The sequence below is a fragment of the Zalophus californianus genome, chromosome 5 (assembly GCF_009762305.2).
Source record: "Zalophus californianus isolate mZalCal1 chromosome 5, mZalCal1.pri.v2, whole genome shotgun sequence".
NCBI classification, from domain to species: domain Eukaryota; kingdom Metazoa; phylum Chordata; class Mammalia; order Carnivora; family Otariidae; genus Zalophus; species Zalophus californianus.
The window spans coordinates 27,959,105-27,984,539 of NC_045599.1; the positions used below are offsets into that span (position 1 = coordinate 27,959,105).

The following is a 25,435-nucleotide window of genomic DNA, read 5'->3' on the forward strand; positions in this document are numbered from 1 at the left end:
AGACATCTTAATAATTTTTGAACAGGGAGCCCACATTTTCACTTTGCATTCTGCACCACAAATCATGAAACTAGTTCTGGGAGTAGGTGGATCTGGGGAAAAGGGGAATACGGTGTGGACCCCCCTCTTCGGTGGTGTTGGCGGGAGGGATCAGCAAATCAAGATGGCTCCGTGGGGTCTGGCACAGAGGGAGGGAGGGAGGGAGGTGCACCGTGGCCTGCTGGGGAGGGTCTGAGAGGGCTTCCTGAGAGAGGGTGAGACCCACACCTGCGAGCATCTCAATTGCGTCTTCTCTCCCCTCGGCCAGGCCTGTCCACCTCCTTCCCCATTGATGGCACCTTCTTCAACAGCTGGCTGGCTCAGTCAGTGCAGATCACAGCAGAGAACATGGCCATGAGTGAGTGGTCACTGAACAATGGGCACCGCGAAGACCCCGCTCCGGGGCTGCTGTCAGAGGAGCTGTTGCAAGACGAGGAGACGCTGCTGAGCTTCATGCGGGACCCCTCGCTGCGACCCGGGGACCCTGCCAGGAAGGCCCGGGGCCGCACCCGCCTGCCTGCCAAGAAGAAGCCACCACAGGATGGGCCTGGCTCACGGACGACTCCAGACAGATCCCCCAAGAAGCCCTGGGGCCAGGATGCAGGCAGCGGCAAGGGGGGGCAGGGGCCAGTGGCCCGGAAACCAACGCGGCGAACGCCTTCCCACCTGCCGTCTAGCCCTGCAGCTGGGGACTGTCCCATCCCGGCAGCCCCCGAGAGCCCCCCTCCTCTGGCCCCCGAGGTCCCGGACGAGGCAGCCCCAATGGCTGCCGACTCGAATGTCCAAGTGCCTGGCCCTACAGCGAGCCCCAAGCCCTTGGGCCGGCTCCGGCTGCCCCGCGAAAACAAGGGAACCCGGAGATCGCCAGGTGCCAGGCCTGATGCTGGGACAGGACCGCCCTCTGCTGTGGCCGAGAGGCCCAAGGTCAGCCTACACTTTGACACTGAGACCGATGGTTACTTCTCTGATGGGGAGATGAGCGACTCAGATGTGGAAGCTGAGGACAGTGGGGTGCAGCGGGCTCCCCGGGAAGCAGGGGCTGAGGAGGTGGTCCGCATGGGGGTGCTGGCCTCCTAAGTCACCCCCTACCCCGTCCCAGGCCCTGCCCTGGTCCTCCCGTGAGGCCTCAGCCCAGTCACAACTGCCATTTTCAATCTCTGCTGAGTGTCTCAGACCCTTGAGACTGCCACTCTGTTGTGGTTTTATTTTTAATATAGAGAGAGTTTTGAATTCCACACTGTTGTCTTTTCTCTGTGCTGGCCTAGGACAGTAGGATTCCTTCCACGGCTCTGGCTGCAGGGACCGTCGCAGGTCCTGTGCACCATCCCTGCCTGGGCAGTGCCCTGCCCTGGCCCGCGCAGCGTCGCTGAACTCCTGGCTAGATGTAGGCAAGGTGAAGAAGAGCTCAGGACTCCAGCCCGCTGCCACTGGGTGACACAGACCGTCGTATGGGCATTATTTCATGGCAGATGGGCCAGCCCGGGGCCTGCCCCGCCTTGCCCCCAAATCCCACTGGGGTCCATTTGGGGGGTCCTGCTGCACTCCACTGATCCCCAAGGAAGTATGATAAGTGATACCCAGCCAGAGTCTACTCACTGTCACAAGCACAACGAGCTTATACAAGAAAGCACTGAGGGGGCGCAGAGGGCCCGCTGGTTCCAGGGGAACCACAGCTGTTCCTGATCAACCCACATCATCTGAGGCCCGCCCGCCCACCCCGGGACCCCCCACTCCCTTGCTGCTCCACCCCTGCCAGTGCCCAGCCCGGCGGCTCTGAGAAAGGGTTCCTAGAATCCTTCCTGAGCTGTGCCATTTACTCAGGGGACTCCCAAACAGCCAGCCGCCAGTGCCGGTGGGAGCTGCAAGGGAGGGCCAGTGCCCAGACAGGGGCGTGGGGCTCAGACTCACCCACTTAGAGAATTGCTCTGGGGCTCCAACTTCCTTCCTTCCTTCGGGGCCAGTCTCGGCCGAAGTCTGGTCACTCCCAGACAGCTGACCTGACCAGACCAGACCGTTTGCCTTTCCAAGTTTTCCAGTCCTGCTAAGAGACGAGCTTCTTCCTCGGTTTCCTTTTGGAAACTCCTCCTTCCAACAAGCAGTGGGATCCCGGGGCCTGGGGCAGGTTTCAAGTCTTGCTGGGTGTTCCTGGTTCCTCTGTCCCCGTGAGCCGTTACCCCCTCTCCTGGCTATGCCCTCCCTCCCCACCACCGACCCACCTGCCGCCTTTTCCGTCCCTCCCTCTCGGTCCCACGTAGTTGCTCTGAAGAGTTTCAGTGGAGTGGCCCCAGGGTGATAGCTCAGGGAACAAACACAAAAGGAATTCAGTGAAAACATGGTTTTTTTTCTTTCATGAATTACTCCTGGGTCACTTCCGCCACTGGTGAAGCCAGAACTTCTCCAACAAGAACCTTGCAAAAGTCCAATGAATCAGTCGAATCATTCTATGGATGCCAAAGAATATTTTGACCATAATACAGCACAGCCTGGACCTGACAACTTGTCACTTGGACTTTTTTTTTTTTTTTTTTAATGGAGTTCTTTAGCAACAAAGCGTAGAGACATGTTCATTGCACACACCCAAGGAGGCGAGCCCAAGCTCTTGGAAGAGGGTGGTCTGCTGCTGAACTGTTAGAATCGGGAAGCGGGAACCAGCGCTGGATTTCAGATCCTGGGCTGGGCCCACTGTGAGCTTTCCCAAACTCTGAGACTCAACCGGGGGTGGGGGGGTAGAATACCGACCGCAAAACCAGCATGGCAAAAGTCTTCACCATGTGGTTCCCCCCAACATAAATACACAACGCAGATCAGCGGGATGGGGAGCAACGTGACCACCCACCCCCCGACTGCAGAACTTTCAAGGTACGACAGTGGCATTGTCATCGACACTCAGTTTCGTGTGAATTTTAGCAAAACAGGAAGCAAAGACAGGACTCCGTTCAGAAGATTGGGCAAATCGGTCTGGGTGGAGTGGACTCAGGGTGGGCTTCCAGGATTCCGGGCATTGGGATGGCACAAGGCACCGTGGAGAGTTCAGTCCGCCTGCCTCCTTGGGAGTCACGGCCAGCACAGCGTCCGCACCAGCGGCCCAACCCCCGTTCTCTGTTTACTGCCTTTGAACAGTCCTCCTTCCTTCCCCGTGCTTTGGGTCACAATCTTGTCTGTGCTGGATTGCCCAGTCTGACCTCGCAGGAAGCCAGGGGACGAGCTTAAAGAGCAACCGACTCTGCTGGGGGTGGGGGTGGGGGTGGGGTGCCGGGAATGGCTCAGGCCCAATAGACTCAGCCGTTGCCCCCTCACCCCTTCGTGCGTCCCGAGGCAGAGTCTGGGCTCCCCGGGGGCAGGAGAGAATGCAGCCTGGCTGGCCAGGGTCTGGTCCGGGTCGGCCAGGCTGGGCAGCCAGCTCTCTTCAGGGAGCCTCTGCCCAAGTTGGCCTCTGGATTCTTTTCTGGTTGGCTCTTGGCTTTGGAGTGGACTCTCCCGGGGGCTGCGTCCTGCATAGGGCCCAGGGATCTGTTCAGCCAGCTGGTGAGGGATGTGGGGGGGCCTTCACTCCCAGGCCAGCCCTAGGGCTGTTCTTGCCGGGCAGCTGTCCACCTCTGGGACGCCCCGCAAGGCTACACAGAGGTCAGGGATGCTGGTCCCCACCACTGTCATTTCCTCCATTAGCCACAGCCCCTTCCCTCTCTGGTCTACTGCCCACCGTGTAGACAGCTTTGCCACCCCTGGCGTTGAGGTTGGAAACAGGGAAGAAGGCAGGAGGCCTTTTGCAGGCCCGAGGCTGAGGCAGAGCTCCTGCTTGACCACATCTTGCCCCCACTCACTGGCCCTCTTCTGGGAGGGAGAAGCTGCTCTGTTACTCATTCTGTCATTCCCCATTCCCCCAGTCCTGGCTGCACAGCTCCTCCCTCCCCCTCATCACAGCAAGAAAAGGATACGGTGCATGGAAAGTATTTTTATGGATCATAAATGTATTTTAACGTGAGTAAGGAGAAGAAAGGTAGAAGGCTTTATTTTATTAAATGAGCTCTCTGACTTTGTGACAGTGTGTGAGCGTTTGTAATGTCAGGGTCTCGATTTCCTTCGAGAAGCCACCGAGGTTCCAGACGTGGGTGTCGGACTGTAGGTGTGTGCGCCTGGGCCAGGGTGCATCCCCTGTGTCCTTGCGCATGCATGTCTGTGTGTTGTGTATGGGCACATTGTGGGCCTGGCTGGGGCAATTTCTAGGGAATCAACTGCCCACTACTAACAGACCTTGGCGGCAGCTGGACTGGGCATTTCCTTGCTCACTGCCAGATGTGGCCAGCCTCTGCCCGTTCCCGGAGCTCTGCAGAATGGTCTGGATGCCTGTAGCAAGGCCCTGGGGGAGGCCACTCCCCACTCCCCTGGCCCAGCTGGCCACATTGGCCAAGGAGCCAGGGCTGGAGTCCGTTCTTTAAGGCACTTCCTGCCACCTTGTCCCTCAGACGCACCAACACTCTGTGCTCCACAAACGACTTGGGGTGGGGGGATGATATGAATGTCACAGGAGGCGACACCTTCTGTCCTTGTTTCAAAGAAAGTGATGTGCCATTTGTTAATATACAAGAGAAATACTGAAAATATATTGAAAAGAGCAATTTTAAATTATTTTTGGCTTATGTTGCAATATTTATTTTCTTGTATTAGAAAAGATTCCTTTGTAGAGAAAAAATGTATTTTTCATTAACGCAAAGACCTATTTCTCCTTTTTGTACATTGTCCACGTTCGCTCCCCTTAACGAGCAATAGAATGTACGGCCGCCTTGCTGCGGCCGGAGCCCGCGCGCCCTGCATGATTCTGTGTTGCCGCTGCCGCGTAGCTCCCACCTCCCATCCTGTCCTGCTCACTCATGGGGGTTTCCGGACCCCGGCCCCCACCAGGGCCTGTGTCTCAAGGAGCCCTTTGCACTCCTCGTGTGTTGGCAAACGCAGTGAATAAAGCAATGTTTTCCGTGCCGGCTGTGGTGTGAGGCTCTGTTGCACTGGGCGGGGGGAGAGGGTCCACACCCCACAGCCAGCAGGAGGCCTGGAGAACCAGCGAGGGCTCTCTGCGTGTCCCGCGGGACCTCGTGCTTCCTGCAGAGGAGTCCTCTAGCGATGCTCCTCGTCAGTGCCCAGAAGGCACTGGGGGCTGTGCTCGGGGGCAGTATTTTGTTTGCTCCTCGCTGTCCGCATCCACCGGGATTCAGAGCGGATGAGGGAGGTGCCCAGAGCCACAGCTGTGATGAGAGGAGGGGTTCCGCATCACCAGCAGGAGTGCTGCGCTCGGCCCACCCCGCCGTGAGCCACCCTCCTGGGACAGTGGGAAGGTTTGCGGACAACCTTGGGCATCTGTCCCTCCATCAGGGAAGGTGCTGGCCCGGGTTTGTTTTTCATTCCCGATTGCCTGAGCGCCTGCTCAGTGCTGGGCTCTGGAAGCTGTTAGGTAAGTGTAGCCACCATCCCTGCCCTGCAGCTCACTGTCCAGCAGGGACTCAGATGATGAGGGGACAGGGAGTTATGGAGGCCTAGGCTGGTTTGGGGATGGGAGGCATTCAGGATGGGTTTCCTTAAGGAATGGAGACCATTCATTCATCCATTCACCAATGAATCTCGGCCATATACCTCATCCTGCCAGCGTGCTGGGTTGTATACCAAACGTCACCAGGATCCTGCCATCCCAGAGCTTCCAGGCAACGGAGACCTGAAGAATAAACAGTTGCTCGGTCAAGGGCAGCTGGATGGAAGGAAAGGCCAACAAGCATTCCTGAAACAGCTTGGGCATGTGCAAAGATGTATCAAACTATGCGGAGTAGGAAGGGGTCTTGAACCCCCTCTGAGAGCCCCAGGCGGGCAGTTTAGGAAGAGGGTGGAATTGGGACTCAAGGAACCTAGCTTCTGGAGCCACCGACTTAGTTGTTTGCCATCGAGAATTGCCCCGTTTTGTCACTGCAATAGGCAGTAGCCCCCAAGGCTACCTCCAGATCCAAGGTTCTGCGACCACAATGCGGAAGGCATGGGCAGGGAACCTGGGGCTCCGGATTGGCCAGCCCACCTGTCACAGGGGCCAGCTGCCCTGGGCTCGCACCCCAGCACCCCAGCCTCTTGGTCCTCCCTCCGCCAGCACCACGCCACGCGCACTTGGCCACCTTGGTCCAGAAGAGTGAGGCAGGCGCCCTGCTGCCAGACCCACACCTGAAAGCTGACCCGGCTGTGACCCGTGGGGCCGGAGAGGTCGAGACACCTGTGGGTCTAAAGCAGCAGTGTTCGGTAGACATCAGGTGCGATCACACATGTAAGTCCGGTAGCTGCAGGTTTTAAGAGTAAAAATAAACACGTAAAATGGAACTTTAATAATTTTATCTAACCTAGTAGATCCAAATACAACCACTTAAACATGTAATTCATATAAAACAATTACTAATGAGAGATTTTACATTCTTTTGTACTAAGTCCTCGCAATCCAGTGTGTATTTTATATTTATAGCACATCTCAGTTTGGACTAGCCACCTTTTGAGCTCAAGAGCCAGGTGACTAGTACCTATTCTATCGGGCACCGTAGCCCTAGAAGCCATCGGGTGTCTCCCGGGTTGCTTTGGATTGACTCAGGCTTGTGAGGGGTGAGGGACAAACAACCATGAGGAGTCCTTGGCCCTCTTCCATGGGGGAAGGCAGAGGAGTAGACCTGGCCCTAGTTCCCAGCAAGTCCCTCTGGGGTCCCTCTCGGCACCCATTCAAGTAAGTCCACATGACTGCTTCACGGCAGGGGGCTCACAGCTGGTTGGGGCTCCTAGGCCTTTGCCCCTGTGGCTGCCCCCGCTGTCTCTCCCCCGAGGGCAGGACAGGACGAATGTGGACTGAAGTGTTCCCAGCTCCCTCGTGCCGGGCCAGTTCTCTCCCAGGATCTCCCAGGACGGGTGTGGCATTCATCCACCCTTCCATCTTGCCTGTATTGATTCCACGCTCACTGAGCACCTGCTCTTGGGCCCTGAGGACATTAGGATGACCACATGCCCCTAGGGAGAGACCAGGCCAGTGTGGGAGACACACTTTAATCATGTAATCCCAGAGCAGCGTCCATTCCTCACTAAGACCATACCGTAAGTATAAAGCTGGGTGGCAGCAGGTCTCTGAGAACTTCCCTTGTTCTCACCAAATTTCTGCAAGGGTAGGCTATGGGGCGCCATCTGCTGCCCGTCGGGCCCCAGCCTACATGGCTCCGGCAACAAGTCTCAAGGCCCACAGGGCCAGGGCCAACCATGCAGTCCCTAGTCTCAGAACTCCAGACCTCCTCCTCCCACGACCCCTATCCATGACCCTCCAGCCCTTCATGAGCCAGCACAGAGAAGGAGCTGCTTTTTTTTTTTAAGATCTTATTTATTCATTTGAGAGAGAGAGAATGAGATAGAGAGCATGAGAGGGGGAGGGTCAGAGGGAGAAGCAGACTCCCTGCTGAGCAGGGAGGCCGATGCGGGACTCGATCCCGGGACTCCAGGATCATGACCTGAGCCGAAGGCAGTCGCCCAACCAACTGAGCCACCCAGGCGCCCGAGAAGGAGCTTCTTTATCAGCCTTCAGGATAAGGGACAAGAGGCCTCCTGAGAGCATAAGGCATTGGTTTAGGCCTGTGGGGTGCCCACCCTGGGTAGGGTGGGTGGGCTGAGGATTTCCAGGCCCTGCTGTCTCGTAACTGCTAAAGCAAGGGAGGCGATCAATGGCGGGTCGGAGAGGGAACACTCCATGCTCCCAGAGATGGCCTCAGTCCCTCTCATCGCACCTCTGTCTGTGCCGAGGCAGCAAAGGCCCTTTTTCTGGGAGAGGAGGGTTTCGGGACTCAGAGACACTGTGGACCCATGCCAGCAGGTTGCTCAAAGTGGTCTCCTGCACCGCTCCCCTTCACAGGAGAGAGCCCCACACTGCAGCGTCGCCTGGCCAGGCTCTTGAGGGCATCCACAAAAGGGCTGACTCCTTCACACTCCGAAGGCCAAGCCGCGGCTGCCCCTGTCTGCATCTACCCCAGCCACCCACTCTTCATTCCCCTGATGAGAAGCACAGGCAGGACATGAGGCTTCATGATCACCACTGGGGGGTTGCCTGATAAAAAAAAAAAAGAGATCATGAAAAATGGATTTCAGGGCCGCCTTCTGGGGTTCAGGCGGACTCATTGCCTAGAGTCAAAGAGAGCAAGGCAAGGATGGGGGCTCAGTCAAGCAGGTGACTTAGGGGCAAGCTTAGTGCAGCAGGATGGGGCTCGACACCCTGTGCTCCAAGCCAGGCCTGGAGTTCAGAAGCATCCATACCATCCATTCTCAGGGAACCTGAGTCAGGATACAAAGGTCCTTGTCCTGGCTTGTGAGGGAGCCCCTCGGTGGGTTAGGAGGTAGGGATGCCAGATTTAGCAAATAACAGTACTGGACCCACAGTGAAAGTAGTACTTCAGACAAATACTGAATAATTCTTTAGTACAAGTATGTTCCAAATATTGCATCCTGGATTTCAACCTGGCAATCCTAGAGGGAGCCTCGTGTCCTCCACTGTATCGTGGCTCATGCCGCGGGGTGGCGCTAGAGAGTGATTTCCCATGGTGTATAAAAACTGGAGCAGATCCCAGACTGTCCCCACAACCCCAAAATGCTCACCCCTGAAGTTCAAGAGCAATGGAAAGGGAGCTGCTGCCAGTAGCCAGGACACATGGAACCCAGGCTGCGCCTGTCCCCATTTCATCTCACATCCCAAGCTAAGGCTGAACGGAACTCCGGCCTGGAAGGGACCCTTCTCCCTTAGAGCTGTCTGAGGCCCACGGGCCATTTATTTACTGACTCAGGTGAGTGTCTAAAACACTGCTATTGGTTGTAATACTATTCACCATAGCCAAGAAGTGGAAGCAACCCATGTGTCCATCAGTGGATGAATGGATAAGGAAATGGTGGCAGATCCAGGCAACGGAATATTACCCGGTTGAAAAGGAAGCAAATTCTGACCTACGAACATCAAACACATTTTGCTAAGTGAAATAAGCAATGGCAAAAAGACACATCCTACACCACAGCGCTTGTAGGAGGTATCTAAAGTAGTCGGACTGGTGGAAACAGGACCCAGGGGCTGGGGGCCGAGGGGGTGCGAGCTGTTCAGCAGGTGTGTGAGCTAGGACGCCAAGGGGAGTTGCTTGGATCAGAGGGCTGCAAGCGCTCAGTGGAAAGGAGGAGGGGGAAGGGACGACAGCAGGGAAAGAATGTGTCTGTTTTGTAGAACAAGCTGCTCCCACCCAGGAGACGGAGGGCCAGGTACACCATGGGCTAACCCACAGCGGGAGCCAGCTTAAGCCGGACTGTTGCTGAGGTCTTGCAGAGAAGCCCCCTAAATTGCCCTGAAGTTACCTTTAGCTCATTATAATTCTAAGATCTCCTATGGGGGGTGGGGGTCAGCCATTTTTTAACATAACAATGTGCGCTAGCACCTTGACATACTGAACATGTGCAGTTGACCCGAAGTGCTTAAGTAACAAAATACAGGTAAGTTCCTTAATGGACCTGGCGCCCTGCCCCCGTTCTGAAGCTTACCGAATAAAAGCCCCTGTACTAACCCTAAGAGGAGGCAATGGTTTGAGAGCTATCTCCTTGTCTCCTTACTTGTGACAAGTAATAAAAACTCTTTGCTTTCAACACTTCCTTGGGTGGTGTTCAATTTGAAGCACCCCAAGCAGCAGAGCCCCTGAGTTCAGTTGCAGGTGCAGAGGCAGGATAGAAGATTCTGGGGATCTGGTGCACAGCAGTGAGCATATGGTTGACAGCACCGTATTTTACACTTAGAAGTTGGTATGTGGGGGCGCCTAGGTGGCTCAGTCGGTTAAGTGTCTGACTTCGGCTGAGGTCATGATCCTGGGGTCCTGGGATCCGGCCTCACATTGTTGGGCTCCCTGCTCAGCTGGGAGTCAGCTTCGCCCTCTCCCTGTGCCCCTCCCCCGCTGGGGCTGGTGTTCTCTCCCTCACACTCTCAAAATAAATAGATACATACATACATAAAAGAAGTTGCTATGTGTATTTTATGCTATGTGTTTTATCACCCTAGTTTAAAAAAAAAAAAGAATACTATGGGGGGGCGGGGTCTGGAATCCCTGCCACATTCCCTAAGGTACAACTGCTTTCTTGCAAGAACAAACGTAACATTAAGCAAAAAGAAGCCATTCTAAAAAACTTTCAAAAAAAAGTTTGTATTGGGCCTCTGCCTTTCCTGGGGCACCCATGACTCCCATATGTCCCCCAACTCAAAGCTTAAACTCAAGGCTTCTTGCTGCAGAAATGAGATGATTGAGAATTAAGGGCTTGTATTTTGGTATTTGGGCCTCAATTTCTTCATTTGTTAAATGAGGATGACAGTTCCTGCTGGGCCCCCCATGCAGGGCGGCTGAGAGGTGCTAAGGGGACGTAGACATGAGGTGGGCAAAATGAGGACTCAGTGAAGGTGGAAGATGAGGGAAGGGGAGGTTTGGGCGGAGACCGCTCTAGGCTGAGGGGAGGAGGCCAGAGGGATTTGTTTACTAACTCTCACTTCCTGGAATCTGAGCTGGCAAAGCCTGGTTGTTTACAAGTTCTCATGGGCCTCCCTACCCTCAACCGGGACAACTGTAGTGCGGCGTGAGGGCTGAAATAGAGGCTGGTTGTACACCTCTGGGGGTCATCAGGGACCAGCTCATGTGATACCTGTGACAGTCAGCTGCCTGGGCCTGAGAAACCCCCAGCTTACCAATGTTCTGAGCTCCTTGGTGGCCTTCCTGTACACTTGAAACCTTGTAACCCAAGAGCTAGAGGGTAGCTGAATAGGACATCCCTCCTGCCCCCTCAGCCCCGCCCCTTTTTGCAAAGAAGGAATGTTCCATGGCTAGGGACTGAATGTTGTGAGCAACATGAAACTCAGAAGAGCATAAGAGAAGCCAAGGCAGAAAAGTGACTCAGCAAAATAAACCTTCACCTGTGGATGTTCCGAACTCCCATTTTGGGGCTGTGGGTCATCACTGCCTGGTTCTGGTCACAGGTGCTTAGTTTCATAGCCTGGCTTCCCACATGCCAGCCATAACATTTATGCCCATTAGCTTACAGCAGGAAGTTTGGCAAGGAGGCCAGGTGGGCCTAATCACTGCCTCATCCAATGTTAAGACTTGATAATGGGTTAATGTCAAAGAAAGAGCAATGGGCCCTGAAGAGGCATCAGGAATCAGAAGGGATGCTCAAATCTCTGGGAAAACCCACCCCCCCCCGAAACAGGAGCACTTCCTTCTAGTTAAGAAAGTGTGTGGGACTGGCACCAACTTGCACCATTAATCCTGGTTCCTGCTTGGCTCTCATCTGAGGAGCTGCATCTGGATGATAGCACCTCCAGAGTTTGGGGGGTAGGGGGTTGTGAAACCTCATCTTGTTGCTGGGTTCTTGTCTCACAGAATCAAAGAATGAATCTCGCAGACAAACAGGTGAAGTGAGGTGAAAATGTATTAAGTGAAGGTGAGAACAGAAAGGAAAGAAAAAAAAGCTCTGTAGGGTGAGAGGGGTCCTGTATGGGTTGCCACTGAGGGCTTTTATGGTCGTTTTTTCTAGAAAATTGACCAGGGAACTTGTTAATATCTCATCTATAACATTTAAGACAAACAAGGTGGATCTGTTCCGGTCCCTTCTCTCTGGTTACTATCTTGTCTATAACACTTCTGCACATCTGGGATATCTGTGAGCCTGGTTACTGGTCCCCTATCTGTCTCTCCCTACCTAGCCTCGCCTGTCCCTTACTCAATCTTACAAAACAACTTCTTTAGAACAACCTCTGATTTTTGATGACAGAGAGACTGTCATTTTAAAAGCAATCCAGTGCTAAGTCATCTGTACTTAAAAAAAAAAAAATCTTCTTTAAATTCAACTATAATTATCTCCTTGAAACTTGATGTTTCTATTCACAGGTCTTCCTGAGCCCTAGAGCCACAGAGATCATGTCCAGTCCAGTGTTCAATGGACAGCCCTTGGGCTATTTGATGAGTTAAGATATGCCCATTCGACTCTTCAAGCTGGGTACTTTCCTAGGGGATTAGAATGCAGGGTATGCCCCCCCACACCGCTTATCCCTACAATTACACTTGAATTGTTTGATTGATGGAACCACCAGATCCCCACACTTTTCAGGCAAGCCAGTCCCAGGTCAGAGGTTTGCAGAGAGAGGGGCCAGATGGGACAGATGCTGTCTCAGCTCCCCACTCTCCCAGCAGTATCCTTAGTGAGCACCCAGCCGCTACTGACCCCAGGGCTCAGCCAAGTGTTTTATAGGTTGGCAATCCCCGCTGTTTCAACAGCTTCAAGCTTGTCATTTAGTTTTACCCCCATCAGGATCTTCCCCGTTGTCAGCGCCACACATTCTGGTGCACATGCTCAACAGTCAGTGGCATTTTAAGAAGGACACGTCTATCCAGACGGTCCCAACTTCAAATAGCACGTCCAGTTTCTGATTTGATGGTCCCAAGAGCAGAATATCCTGGTGGATCACTAGCTCCTACCGTGGGCTGGTGAACATGGTCATACATCATACAATGCTGGTTTTAGAACCGGTGTTAGAAATAACATACGTATCATTACAGGTGAGAAACAGGTAGGAGGATGGGGAAAAACAAAACAAAACAGCCCTATTCTCCTGCTTCCTCCTCAGGTCAGGCTTCATGCTCTCCAGTCTTTCCCTCCACTCTTGCCTTCTCCTAGTACATTCTCCCCATAGTCCTCTTCAGGCACTGAACTCTACCAGTCCCCAAATTACAACGTGGCCTTTATTGCCAGGCCTTTGTCTTTGCTGGGCTACCTAACTGGCACATCCTCTCTCACTCCTCCTTCTAACCAGTCTGTACTCCTGGTGCCTGCTTTCTAGAAACCTCCTTGGTGGGGCGCCTGGGTGGCTCAGTCGTTGAGCGTCTGCCCTTCGGCTCAGGTCATGATCCCGGGCTCCTGGGATCGAACCCCACATCGGGCTCCCTGCTCGGCGGGAAGCCTGCTTCTCCCTCTCCCACTGCCCCTGCTTGTGTTCCTGCTCTCGCTGTGTCTCTCTCTGTCAAATAAATAAATAAAATCTTTAAAAAAAAAAAGAAAGAAACCTCCTTGGTAATGTTTGGGCGCTTTTTCCTTTCGCCTCCCATGGTGCCTTGGGCAGATCTTTACCCATTTTTTTTTTAAAGATTTTATTTATTTATTTGAGAGAGAGAATGAGATAGAGAAAGAGCATGAGAGGGGAGAGGGTCAGAGGGAGAAGCAGCCTCCCCGCCGAGCAGGGAGCCCGATGCGGGACTCGATCCCGGGACTCCAGGATCATGACCTGAGCTGAAGGCAGTCGCTTAACCAACTGAGCCAGCCAGGCGCCCCTTTACCCATTTTTCTGTATGTGATGCCAGTTGCCAGCAGGTGTTCAGGAAATGCCTATTGACTAAAGGAAAAGTAGACAGAAAGGGAGCCAAGCATCCAAAACTGAATCGAACACCAGCACAATACTTGGCAAGTGCCTGGTGACAAGTAGTAGTTCCCCCTATGTAAAACTTTGTGTGTGAGACAGGGGAAAAAAGAGAGATCCCTGGTAGGGACCCTCCTCCCTATTTTGCCCAGCCCAGCCCTGACACTTGGGGTGGTAGGCAAAGGCTGTCCAGTCATCACGTAGAACGGTCGGAGCACTGCTTCTCCGAGGAGGAAGGCAGGATGAGCCCCCAGAAAGTCCAAGAGGGGCCCCACCGCCACCCAACTACCAGAGGACTGATGATTCTGAGCCTGGCGCTATATAGAAGCTGGGGTGGAGGAAAACTCAGGTTGTTCTCTAGATAGCTTCGCGCCCCTGCCATCTGCTGCCAGGCAGTCAGGAAAGAAGGCAGCATTGCAGAGTTTCCTTCAGGAGCCGTCAGAGCTGTGTTGCTGGGCAATGGAGCCCTTAGTTACACACAAGCTCCCACCCACTTTGCTTCTCCAGCGCCGAAGCTCTTCAGCTCGACCGCCAACCCAGTCCGGCTAGCCGACGTTCTCAAAAGTGGCGTCCTCGCTCTCTGCGCGCTCCCCGCCGCTCCGCCCCCGGGGCCCGAACGCCAGTCCCTCATAGGCCGGAGCCCTCCCCGTCGTCCCGCCCCCGCCGCCCGAACGCCAGTCCCTCATAGGCCGGAGCGCTACCTCGGCGCTCTGCCCCGCGCTTTGGCCCCGCCCTCGCGCCCAGTTTGAAGAATGTTCGGGGCAAGGTGGCAAGTGGTGCTTCCAGCTGGCGGCTGAGGCTCCACGCGATTCCTCCCCCCGCGCGGCGTTCTGGAGGTAATGGGAGGAAGACCTGGAGGCCGCGCCGGGCTCAAGGGGCAGAGAAAAGGGGGGCAAGGGTGGGCCTGCCCCCTAGTGAGACCTCCAGGAGGAAGGGCAGCAGGCCGAGACCCGCACTGCTGATCTTTACTTCCCCTCAGGTGACCTGAGGCGTTTCCTTAGGTCACCCCCAATTCCTTGTACCTAAATCAAAGCCTTCCCGGCTCCCCGCCTATTTTGAACTTATTTGAGACCCTTGTGCCAACTGAATCGTTTTCGCAGTAGAATTTACCAACACAACAGAGCACAAAGTTCTGCATCAAATTTTAAGAGTTTCAGGACGTTCGGACAAGTCAGGGAGCCCATGTTAAGACCTAGCCTGCCCTCAACACTTTTGCCTATTCGGGCATAAACCAGGGGCTGTATTTTGTACATAAATGTACATTGTTTTATATATATATGACTACCATTTGTTGAGTGGTTAGTACATTTTTGCGGTACATTTTCTTATTTTATCCTTTCAACAATCCTTGGAGGTAAGAATTCTAATCTCCACCTAGGTTTAAAAAGGTTAAGTCATTTGTCATTGCTGAAAAAAGGGCTAAAGGAATTAAAAGTCAGACCCCATGAATAAAATTTAGGCCTTTCTTTATTCCTCCCAAATTGAGAGGACCAGGGTTTGACCATCCTTTTTCTGCTGCAATAAGACTGAAGAGTATCAGATGGTAGCTGTAATTGTGGGTCTAGAGTTGTTGAATCTGTGTTTTGTACACCTGAAACTAATGTAGCATTGTGCGTCAACTATGCTTAATCCATTTGAAGAACAGGACCCACTCACTCCCAAAGCTAACAGTGGTTCATCATGCTGTTACTTTTTAATTTTTTTAAATTGTTAAAAGGATTTTATTTTATTATTTTTTAAAAAGATTTTATTTCTTTATTTGTCAGAGAGAGAGGGCCCAAGCAGAGGGAGCGGCAGAGGGAGAAGCAGGCTCCTTGCTCAGCTGGGAGTCAATCCCAGGACCCTGGGATCATGACCTGAGCCGAAGGCAGACACTTAACTGACTGAGCCACCCAGGCATCCCAGTATTTTATTTATTTTAGTCAAAGATTTTATTTATTTTTCATGCAAGAGAGAGGGGAAGCACAGGGGCAGAAGCAGAGGGCAAGGGAGAGAGAAGCCGACTCCCTGCTGAGGGCAGAGCCTGATCCACGCTCAGGATCCCACGACCCTGAGATCATGACCTGAGCCAAAACCAAGAGTCAGAGGCTTCACCAGCTGGGCCACCCAAGCGCCCCAATCACGCAGTTATTCATAAGTAGGGCACTAGTGTAGTTGAACTGATCCTCTTACCCCATTGTGATGGCCAAACCCCTTCCTGTGCTAAACTGTCTTAACAAAATGATGCTTTGGCTAAAGTTAAGTGTTTTCTGTTTTCCTGGAAATTATACTAATTTACTTATTCTAGAGAATCCTTACAGCAAAACAGTTGGCTAGAGGCAATGCCTTCTGAGTCCAGTAATTTGTTTTTACAGAGGTGTCACAGATGTGTCTCTGAGGTGGCAGAACTTGATTTGGACCTTGAAGGTGAAAAATTTGGATAAGGCAAGTGGGGCGTGCCAGGTGAGAGAAATGTATGCAAGAGGGCTCTTGTAGTGGGCCAGAACCAGGGCATAAAGTGGATAAGGAGGTACAAACTTCCAGTTATAAAATAAATAAGTCACAGAGATGAAAAGTACTGCATGGGGAATATAGTCATTAATATTGTAATAACATTGTATGGTGACTACACTTACTGTGTTGAGCATTAAGTATAGAATTGTCAAATCAGTGTGTTCTACACCTGAAACTAATATAACATGGTATGTCAACTATACTTCCCTTTGAAAATTTTTTTTAATTTTATTTACTCATTTATTTATATTTATCTACTTTAGAGAAAGAGCACGCGGCACGCGCGTGTGTGTGCAAGCAGGGGGAGGAGCAGAGGGAGAGGGAGAGAGAATCCTGAAGCACACACCCCGCCGATTGCGGAGCCCTCTATTGGGCTCCAGTCAAGGAGCCCGAGATCATAACCTGAGCTGAAATCAAGAGTCAGTTTTTTCACCAACTGAGCCACCTAGGCGCCCCAACTTTTTTTTTTTTAAGTGAAGTCTCTAGAATAGACAAAAGTCAACTTGATTTTCTTCAGACTGCATTCAGTCTGGTAGGGCTTCCCAGTCCAGAGATAGGTCTAGACAGACTTGAACCCAAACCCAAGTGCTAGGAGAACCATAAAAGTGGTGCTGTAACTTGGTATTGTTTGTAATCTCTTTAGTTTGTGAAATTTTGCTAATCCCAGATCAAATGGAACTACAATTCCAATACTGCATTTCACCTTTAGTTGCCTTTTGCTCAAGAAAGCAGTGAACAAAAATCTCCATTTTGACCCCTGTACCACCTGTACCTCGCCTCCAATTATTTCTTCTTTTTTTCTTTTAACAGCCTTGAAACCTGTTCCATGCAAAACCCTTTGATTGGAGGAATGTGTTACCCATTAACCCAAGCCCTTTAGATACAATCAAGAAAGAAAGCTCTTTTTATTTTTGCAACATAAAGAGCTTGTTTGTAGTGGCATATTGCCATCACTGAAGTTAGTGACTTTAATAAACATCTTAAATTACTTGTTACCACGCCCCAAATCAAAACCCACATTCCAAAGCAAGACTTACTTTATATTCTAAGTAATAGCCAGAAAATTATTCAGCCTTGATGTCAAACTTTATTTTTAAATTTTCATTCATTTATTTAAAGATTTTTAGGGGCACCTGGGTGGCTCAGTTGGTTGGGCGACTGCCTTCAGCTCGGGTCATGATCCTGGAGTCCCGGGATCGAGTCCTGTATCGGGCTCCCTGCTCGGCGGGGAGTCCGCTTCTCCCTCTGACCCTCCCCCGCTCATGCTCTCTCTATCTCATTCTCTCTCTCAAATAAATAAATAAAATCTTTAAAAAATATATTTTTATTTATTTGAGAGAGAGCCCCTGACGGGAAGGGCAGAAGGAGAGGGAGAGTGAAAGGGAGAAACTGACTCCACGCTAAGTGTGGAGCCTGACTTGGGGCTCCATCCCAGCACCCTGAGATCATGACCAGAGCCGAAGTCAGATGTTTGACTGGGCTGGGCCACCCAGGCACCCCTAATTTTTATTTATTTTTTTAAGATTATTTAAGTAAGGTCTACCCAACGTGGGGCTTGAACTCACGACCACCAAGATCAACAGTTGCATGCTCTTCTGACTAAGCCAGCCAGGCACCCCCCTTAATGTCTAAATAAGTCAAGGTTAAGAGTCTTTGTAAATAGAGGTCCTGACTTTTGTCAGTGAACTGCATTCCCAGCTGCTGAACCCTATATAAGGGATGCCACAGAAACAGGGCCTTTTTTAGGACCTTTGTTTTGTTTTAGGACTTTCTAGTTAAGTTTTTAAGCAATGCCTTTCCTTTCAATGAGGAGGACAGTGGCCACCACCCAAAGGGCTTCATTTACATTTACATTGTTTCTTAGGAAGTTTCCCTATTCCGAACAAAGTGTCTTTCACATTCTGCAGGGGTCTCTGACTCTTGTATTACTTGTACCTTTGAAAATTACATAGCTAAATTCAGGAAAATGAGCTAAATAAACTGGAGATCATTTATTTCACATTATTTGTTCCTTCATTGCACTATTTTTATCTTCTGGTTAGTTTCAACTCAACAAATAATGTGAGTCCAGAGGTAAATCTGTTTGATGGACACAACAGTAATAGAATCGTGATTGCTTATGTTAAAAGAGCTAACCCAAAGCTTGTCTCCATTCTGTACATTGTTGTGGGAAAGGTTTAAAGGAAGGAAGGATTTAAGTCTCAAAAGCAGCTCGATAATCCTTACCAAAATGATTAATGTTTTTCTTCACTGATGAACCAATGATCATTTAGTGATACTGATGTGGGAAACAAAGGCAGAAGAAAAATTATTAAATTTCCTTACTACCTAGAGCCCACTGACAAGTCCTTGAAACAGGCAGAGTGACATTCCTCTAGGGACTCAACTGCCTCAATGTTAATACTTTGCAAAGGGCAAAAGGCAATCCTAGCCCGAACCCCCCTCTCCCCACCCAGGATCCTGTAAGTCTACTTGAACATATAAAAATTCCTTTGGAAACTTCCTTTATCTCTAACCCCCACCCCAAGATGCGTGTTGACAATTGCCCCCCCCCCCCCCGCCAAGCATATGACCCACCGATATACATCTGAAGGGTCGCATGACTAAGGTTTTATTAGACGGTAATAAATGACCTTTTCCCAACAATAGCTAGCCCTCTCAAGGTCCTGGAAACTTTGCTTCCAAAATTCCTTAGAGATTTACGCTTCCCCTAATCCCCTCCCAACTTGAAAGTATATAATGGGCCACTCCTCACGAACCTGGTGCAGCTCTTTCTGCCCATGGGTCTTGTCCAAGTGCTTTAATAAAACCACCCTTTTGCACCAAAGACATCTCAAGAATTCTTTTTTGGCTGTCGGCTTCGAACCCTAATAACATCTTTCCTACATCAATATTAATATTTAGTATTGTTACATCACTGTTTCTGCTAAATGAAAAATCTGTGTACTCTGGCATCAGAAAAACCTGAGAAGCTTGTAAATGATTCAGATTCCTGCCCTCCACCCCCACTCCAGGTCTACTGAATCACAACCTGCGGTTGGATTATTTTTTCTTTTGTGTTTTTTTAAAAAATCTTCCCAGGAAGGGCACCTGGCTGGCTCTGTCAGTAGAGCATGGGACTCTTGATCCTGGGGGATTGTGATTTCAAACCCCACATTGGGCACAGAGTTTACATAAAATAAATAAGATCTTCCCAGGAGATTCTGATGCAGACAAACACTAGAGAACTTTGATGTAGATAAAACCAACTGATTGCCTTATTTTTCACATTTCAGCAGAGTCAACACTGTTGTCACTTCTACTTCAGTTTGCCCTTAAGTTGTCTTCAGGCAAATTAGGCCTTGGTACTTAAGCAAAGATTCTTCAGAATCTTTGTACAAAGGGAAAGTTATATTATCTTCATAATTTCAAAGTCCAAGAAATTTCCAGTGAGCAAAATGAAAATTATAGTTGGATGATAAAAATGGAACTTGACACTAGTTTTTCAAAGACCATGTTAGCATTTTATTTTTCTATTCCTGACACTCGAATTCATAGGGGGTGAATGATAATAGAACATAATCAAAATCACATACAAACACAATTCAAGAACATTTAACCATCTATTGTAGCTGTTCTTTGTAAAATAAAGGTAAACAGAAACATCTTTATATAAATTATGCTTAATCTGTATACACTGTAAAACCATTGTTAAAATTCACACTGAGATGCTAGTGCAAGCAGTGGTGTACAAAAGTGCAAACAAGGTTAGTGATGAAAAACTTACCCTGACTTAACCACTTCAACATACCCCTCATTCAGTCAAATACTGAAGGCCTCACCACAGAAAAACACTTTGATCACTTTCAAAGTAACATGTCTACATTCACCCTGAGTGCTATCACCTCAGTATGTCAACTGATGATGAGTTCAGGTTAGAAGCAGCACCAGGGAATAGAGAAACCCACGTGAAGTTTGCCATTCTGATGTGAATCTTTATACTTGATAATGAAAACAATTCCAAAGACCACTTGTATGTCAAAAGCTGTAGAACTATCACCCCCTCTTTCCCCAAAATACTTAAAACTGAAATTAATTCGAATTCTCCCTTCCCCATTTAAAATGCATGCTGAAGAAGAATTCATCCAGTCCACTGCAGCTTTTGCAACAATAACTCGGTGTGAAATTACTCAAAAGGTTTTCTTCCCATTTCTGCCCTAAAATCTATTTGGGGCAAGGATGCTCCTGAAACAAAGTTTACTTTGGATAAATTTGCTTACTGTAATTACTTTTGATTCTATTTAAAAGTGTGGTCAAATCCCTGAACAATCAATCAGTGGTATTAAATGCATTTAGTTACTTAATCTGAATTATGAGAACAAAAATGTGTTGGTTCAGAGCTACATCTTCAATAGACTCTGTAGATTCCCTTCATACTTTTTATCTAGCTGTGGTGAGGGAGTGTGTGAGGGGGGATGGTTCAGGGATCAGGAGTGGAAACACGGTTTTAACAAAATCCCAATCACTTTGCACAGAGGCACAGTCCCATATTCCTAGACTGTTCGATTGTTCCTTGGCGGGGGGGGGGGGGGGGGGGCGGGGGGGGCGGGGATTAAAAAGCACTAATTTGCATTTCCAAAGAACAGTGATGGAAGCCATCAGAAGCATCACCATGTAGCTTTGAGAATTTAGACCTTAATTGAAGATACACTGTTCTGAACTCTTAGATTTACAGCAAAAAAATATGAAAGGTTTACAGAAAACCTCAATTCACCATTAATTTTGCATTAAGGAATTTTTATTTGCTAATCTTTTTTTTTTTTCATGGTTTCTTGGAGATTTTTTTGAAGCTTCACCAACTTTTACATAGGTTTAAAATGATCCAAACAATATACTCTAAGTAAAATGAACACAAGATATTTTGAGAGCATTCCCTTCATATTAGCTATTCTCATTGTACTCTGGTCAAAGTTTGGCAATAAATCCTTGCAAACTTGAATCACATGACTATCAAGACAAATGCCACACTGAGTCACAACCAGTGCAGTTTCAGAACATGTAAACCTTTCTCCTGCAACTCTCAAATCATGTCAACTAGAATTACACTGCTTTTAATGATGGAACTTGTGAAAATGCTGTGTTTTGAATGTGGCTGATCAAGTCATTTTGCAGAAGGCTAGAAGCAGATTATCACAGCTATTACCCTATTTTAATGATTTTACAAGTAGTTTATGTGCTGGAAAGCACTAGGAAGAAGTGTGAGTTGGTTCAAAACTAAGGAAAAGAAACAACACTGTAAACCACAGTAAATGTATATATAAACACAGGCACACAAAACTAAACATTACATCTATGCAGGCAACATCTGGATTTCATACATCTTTGGCATTCAGAGATACTGGGTCAACCAAGCCAATAGTGAAGAATTATTTTCATATATTTTAGGAAATGTCTTGCCCCAATTTAAAAAAAATGCTATGATCTCCATTCTAAAAAATTCACTGATAAAGACAAACTGGAATCAATCTAAAAAGTTACCTGGAAATATAATTAACAGCAGTCCTTGAAAAGAGGTGTGGGGTTAAGGGTTTCATTAAAATGAGAAATGTAGGCTGAGACCTTGTCTTTTAGAGCTTTAGACTAAAGATTTTAACACATCTTTTGAGCAGTGCCTGATTTATATGGAATCCAGTTTTAACTTGTATACATTTTCACAACTTATGGTAAAAGGTACATAATTAATCTATGTCCCCAGTGCTACCATTTACCCCCAAAATACTGCACAGGCGCACACACTTGCACAAGCGCATAGAGAGCACGTTTTCCCCACGTGCTTCTGTCTCTTGCCATTCTCTTAATATGCTTCTCTTGAAGGGGAGCAGTGACTCAGTGGATGTGTTCCGAGGAGCTGGAAGAGTGAGGTGGGAAACCCGATGACTAGGGTCCATCTCCCCGGAGCTGGGGGGAAAGCCAGTTGCTGCTATGCGCAGCTTCATTTCTGAATGTTCAGGCCGTAAGAATCCTGTATCATTGGGAAAATAGCCACAGTTTAGTTGTGCTCCACAACTGACTTTGTTTCTTTGATCCAGGGTCAGAACTAAAATGAGAATTTTGGAATGATTTATTTTGTACCAGAAAGCATTTCTCCCCTTTAGAGAAACTAGTAAGGTTTTTCCTTTACACCAATTTATGATACAAATAATTAACTTCTCAATATCACAATATAAGGAAATACTTGAAAGAAAATGCATGTCCCCGAAGGTATTCAAGACAGGTATCAATGAGAGGCAGTTACTTTTAATAAGGCGCAGTTCTGTTGTCAGGATATTGGAAGTACTTGTTTTAGTTTTATTTATTTAAGTAATCTCTACACCCAGTGTGGGGCTTGAACTCACAACCCCAAGATCAAGAGTCACATGTTCCACAAAATGAGCCAGTCAGGTGCCCCTAGAATAGTGAGTACTTGAATTACATGTGGCAGGATAAACCAACAGGTTGGTATGTCATTCCCTCCTTTTCCCATGATGCTACTGATGATTCTAAGCAGGGAAGAAGCTCTTTTTTTGAAAGGAAGGTTAAAGTGAAACAGAAAAGCTGTTATTACTAAAACCGGAGGTCATGTTGCAATGACCTTGTTGGTTTAGCTAACTGGTATTTCCTTTCAGTCATATCCCTAAGATCCTTATCTGTCTCAGATGTTCCAGTATTAATGACAGAACTATAACTGATTTGGAAAAAAGCTAAAGAAAACACTAATTCTGTTATTAAAATTATTCTTGAGGGAATTGGAGCAATGTACTCTCAATGGAATTGGTGAAATATACTATAAAATCCTCATTTATAACCAAGAGAGAACTCTCTTAAGTTTGAGTCTTTAAAAATACATATTTGGCACTTACCTTTCAGCTTATTTCAGTAATTATGGGAATCTCAGAACCTCATGGAAAAAAACAAACAAACTCAATTTCTTAGAAAATTAAAGTGCTTTAAAACCTACCTAAAATGTTAGTCTATCAGTGAGGCTTGCAGACACTATCACTTGGAAGGCATTACTTCTAAAAACAAAAGCCTTTGTGCTATAAAAGTAAGAGCTGAGAGCAATTAAGAAAAAGGAAAATCAAACACAAGCATTCATTTATTTCTACTGAGAAATAAAATATGCCAAACAATGCAAAAAAGCTATAGGACAGGACCAGAATCCCCGTGCAGCTCACAAGGCAGAACAGGCTTCCTCTCTCACACACACAGGCCTCCACAATGAAACTACGCACAAGGTGCTACTTGTTGCTTGCCCTGGCAGTACCATTATGTAAAAGGGAGTGGGGGGTACCTCTAAATGTGGGGAGACTGGTGCCTGTCACTACTTTTGGTGAAAAGGCACAAATAACCGAACTGGACACCAGTAAGTTTGGAACACTTCAGAATCAGACAACTGGGATGGAGCTATAGGGCCTATCAAGCCCTTGTGTTGTACCAGATGTGCTTTTCTTCAAAAGACCGATCCCATGGAAACTAGGAGGTGGACCCCATCAGCACCTAATAATGGTAGCATTACTGTTACAAACACAAGTGATTCAGAGATAAATGTGGTGTAAGGTGGAACTAAACACAACTTGTCTCCTGGTAAATGCAAAAACCTCTAGAGACTTATACATTATCCTAAAAATTCTGAAGTGGTCTCCTTTCCCCACAACCCCCTCATACGTATGTTATTAAATACTCAAAATGTCAGAGCATACTAGCTAGATAAGACACATTAAAATGAAACATCTGTCCAACAAAAATGCCAAACATCAGGGTGTGTTTTATTGCATGACGTTTGCATAAGAAAAAATATTATTGAAAACTGTAAGGCATCATGCAATCATCAATAAGCTAATTATTAACTGTACACTTAAGACAGGTGGACATATAATCTAAAATTTAAAAACTAGTTCCAAAATAGTACATAAAAATTTAACACGGTGAGCTTTTAAACATGGTTTATATTTGTAGTTTCATGTTGTTAAAAAGTGCTTCAAATGTACTGCTGGAAAGTTGTTCTTTATAAATGGCGCTGGGGATAATGTCAGATTATAAACTGTATAAACTATTTTTATGGAATTAGAAAGCTAACATTGTGATACTCAAACTTACTTAAATCAGTTTTCAATTTGCACTCAAATTAAGTTGATATAATATTAATAATCTAAAAAACATGTTTTCTAACCAACAAAAGTCTATTGAATTCAAGTTATGCATGTTGAGTAGATCAAATCTCTGAGTAGGCCTGAATGGTGAGACCTGGAACCGATGCAGGTGGTTGTTAATCAATGTATTGTGCCATCCAACGGAAACCTTCTCCGTAGCCTTGCCTTTTGAGCACACTGCACATGAACACTTCTAAGGGTCGGGCATTCAGTTCTTTCAGAGATACACTGCCCTAGAAGGGAAGACAGACATTATATTATGATGGATGACCCCTTTATGAAATAAAAGCTCCACTTTACAGCTGACTTGCAGCTTCTGCATCTCAGAACAAAGGGTGACTGTGCTAAGCCTTGGTTGTTGGGTGGACAAGTCCCTTAGACACACAGGAAACCTCCTCCTCTCAGTGGGAAAGAGGGGAGTTTCTGAGGCACAAAAGAATGAAAATAATCTTTGACTTGGAAAAATTTAAGTTACCCAAGCCAGCTTCACTAATATTAAAGACAAACCTTTTTGAGTAGGTTTATGACTAAACAAGGCATTTCTAAAAATGGGGAGTTGACTTACTGAAAAGACACAGAAAACAGACTAAAGTCTACCCTAACATCAGAGCCTCCTTCCAAAGAATGCAGTATTTCTCTATTCTGAAAATATATGTATGTATGTATATACACACACACACACACACACACACACATACACACCGAAGAAATTTTGTTTGTAAACTCTGATATTTTTCTATACCAAGGTCCCTCCCTCAAACAAATACTAGTAAAAATGATTGCAAAAATAATGCATTTTGAAGCTTATTATAAAATATGTTCAGGGCGCCTGGGGGGCTCAGTTGGTTAAGCAACTGCCTTCGGCTTAGGTCATGATCCTGGAGTCCCAGGATCGAGTCCCACATCGGGCTCCCTGCTCAGCAGGGAGTCTGCTTCTCCCTCTGACCCTCTTCCCTCTCGTGCTCTCTGTCTCTCATTCTCTCTTTCTCAAATAAATAAATAAAATCTTAAAAAAATAAAGTATTATGTTCAGGGATGCCTGGGTGGCTCAGTCGGTTAAGCATTTGCTTTAAGCTCAGGTCATGATCTCAGGGTCCTGGGATCCAGCCCTGCTTCAGGCTCCCTCCTCAGTGGGGAGTCTGCTTCTCCCTCTCGCTCCCCCTACCCCTCATGCTCACTCTCTTTATCTCATATAAAACGTTAAAAAAAGTATTCAGAAAATCCCCAAACACTGTACAAATTTACATTTTATTTTTATCTCTGAGGAACTTAG

The 25,435-nt window shown here is 48.1% G+C and overlaps 2 protein-coding genes across 14 annotated transcripts in view; one reads left to right on the forward strand and one right to left on the reverse strand.

Moving 5' to 3' along the window:
* The window catches only part of JADE2 (jade family PHD finger 2), a 51,980-nt gene extending 46,968 nt beyond the window's left edge, over positions 1-5,012 (forward strand). For all 13 annotated transcript variants that reach the window (XM_027604772.2, XM_027604778.2, XM_027604770.2 and 10 more), the window contains one exon: positions 308-5,012. In XM_027604772.2, coding sequence (XP_027460573.1) covers positions 308-1,116 — 809 coding nt within the window. In that variant the 3' untranslated portion in view covers positions 1,117-5,012. The remainder of the gene's footprint in view (positions 1-307) is intronic.
* Positions 5,013-19,474: 14,462 nt separating this feature from the next.
* SAR1B (secretion associated Ras related GTPase 1B) overlaps positions 19,475-25,435 on the reverse strand; it is a 33,788-nt gene continuing 27,827 nt past the window's right edge. Inside the window, 1 exon segment of the mRNA XM_035727658.1 lies at positions 19,475-24,395. Within this exon segment, the coding sequence (XP_035583551.1) occupies positions 24,279-24,395 (117 nt within the window). The 3' untranslated portion in view covers positions 19,475-24,278.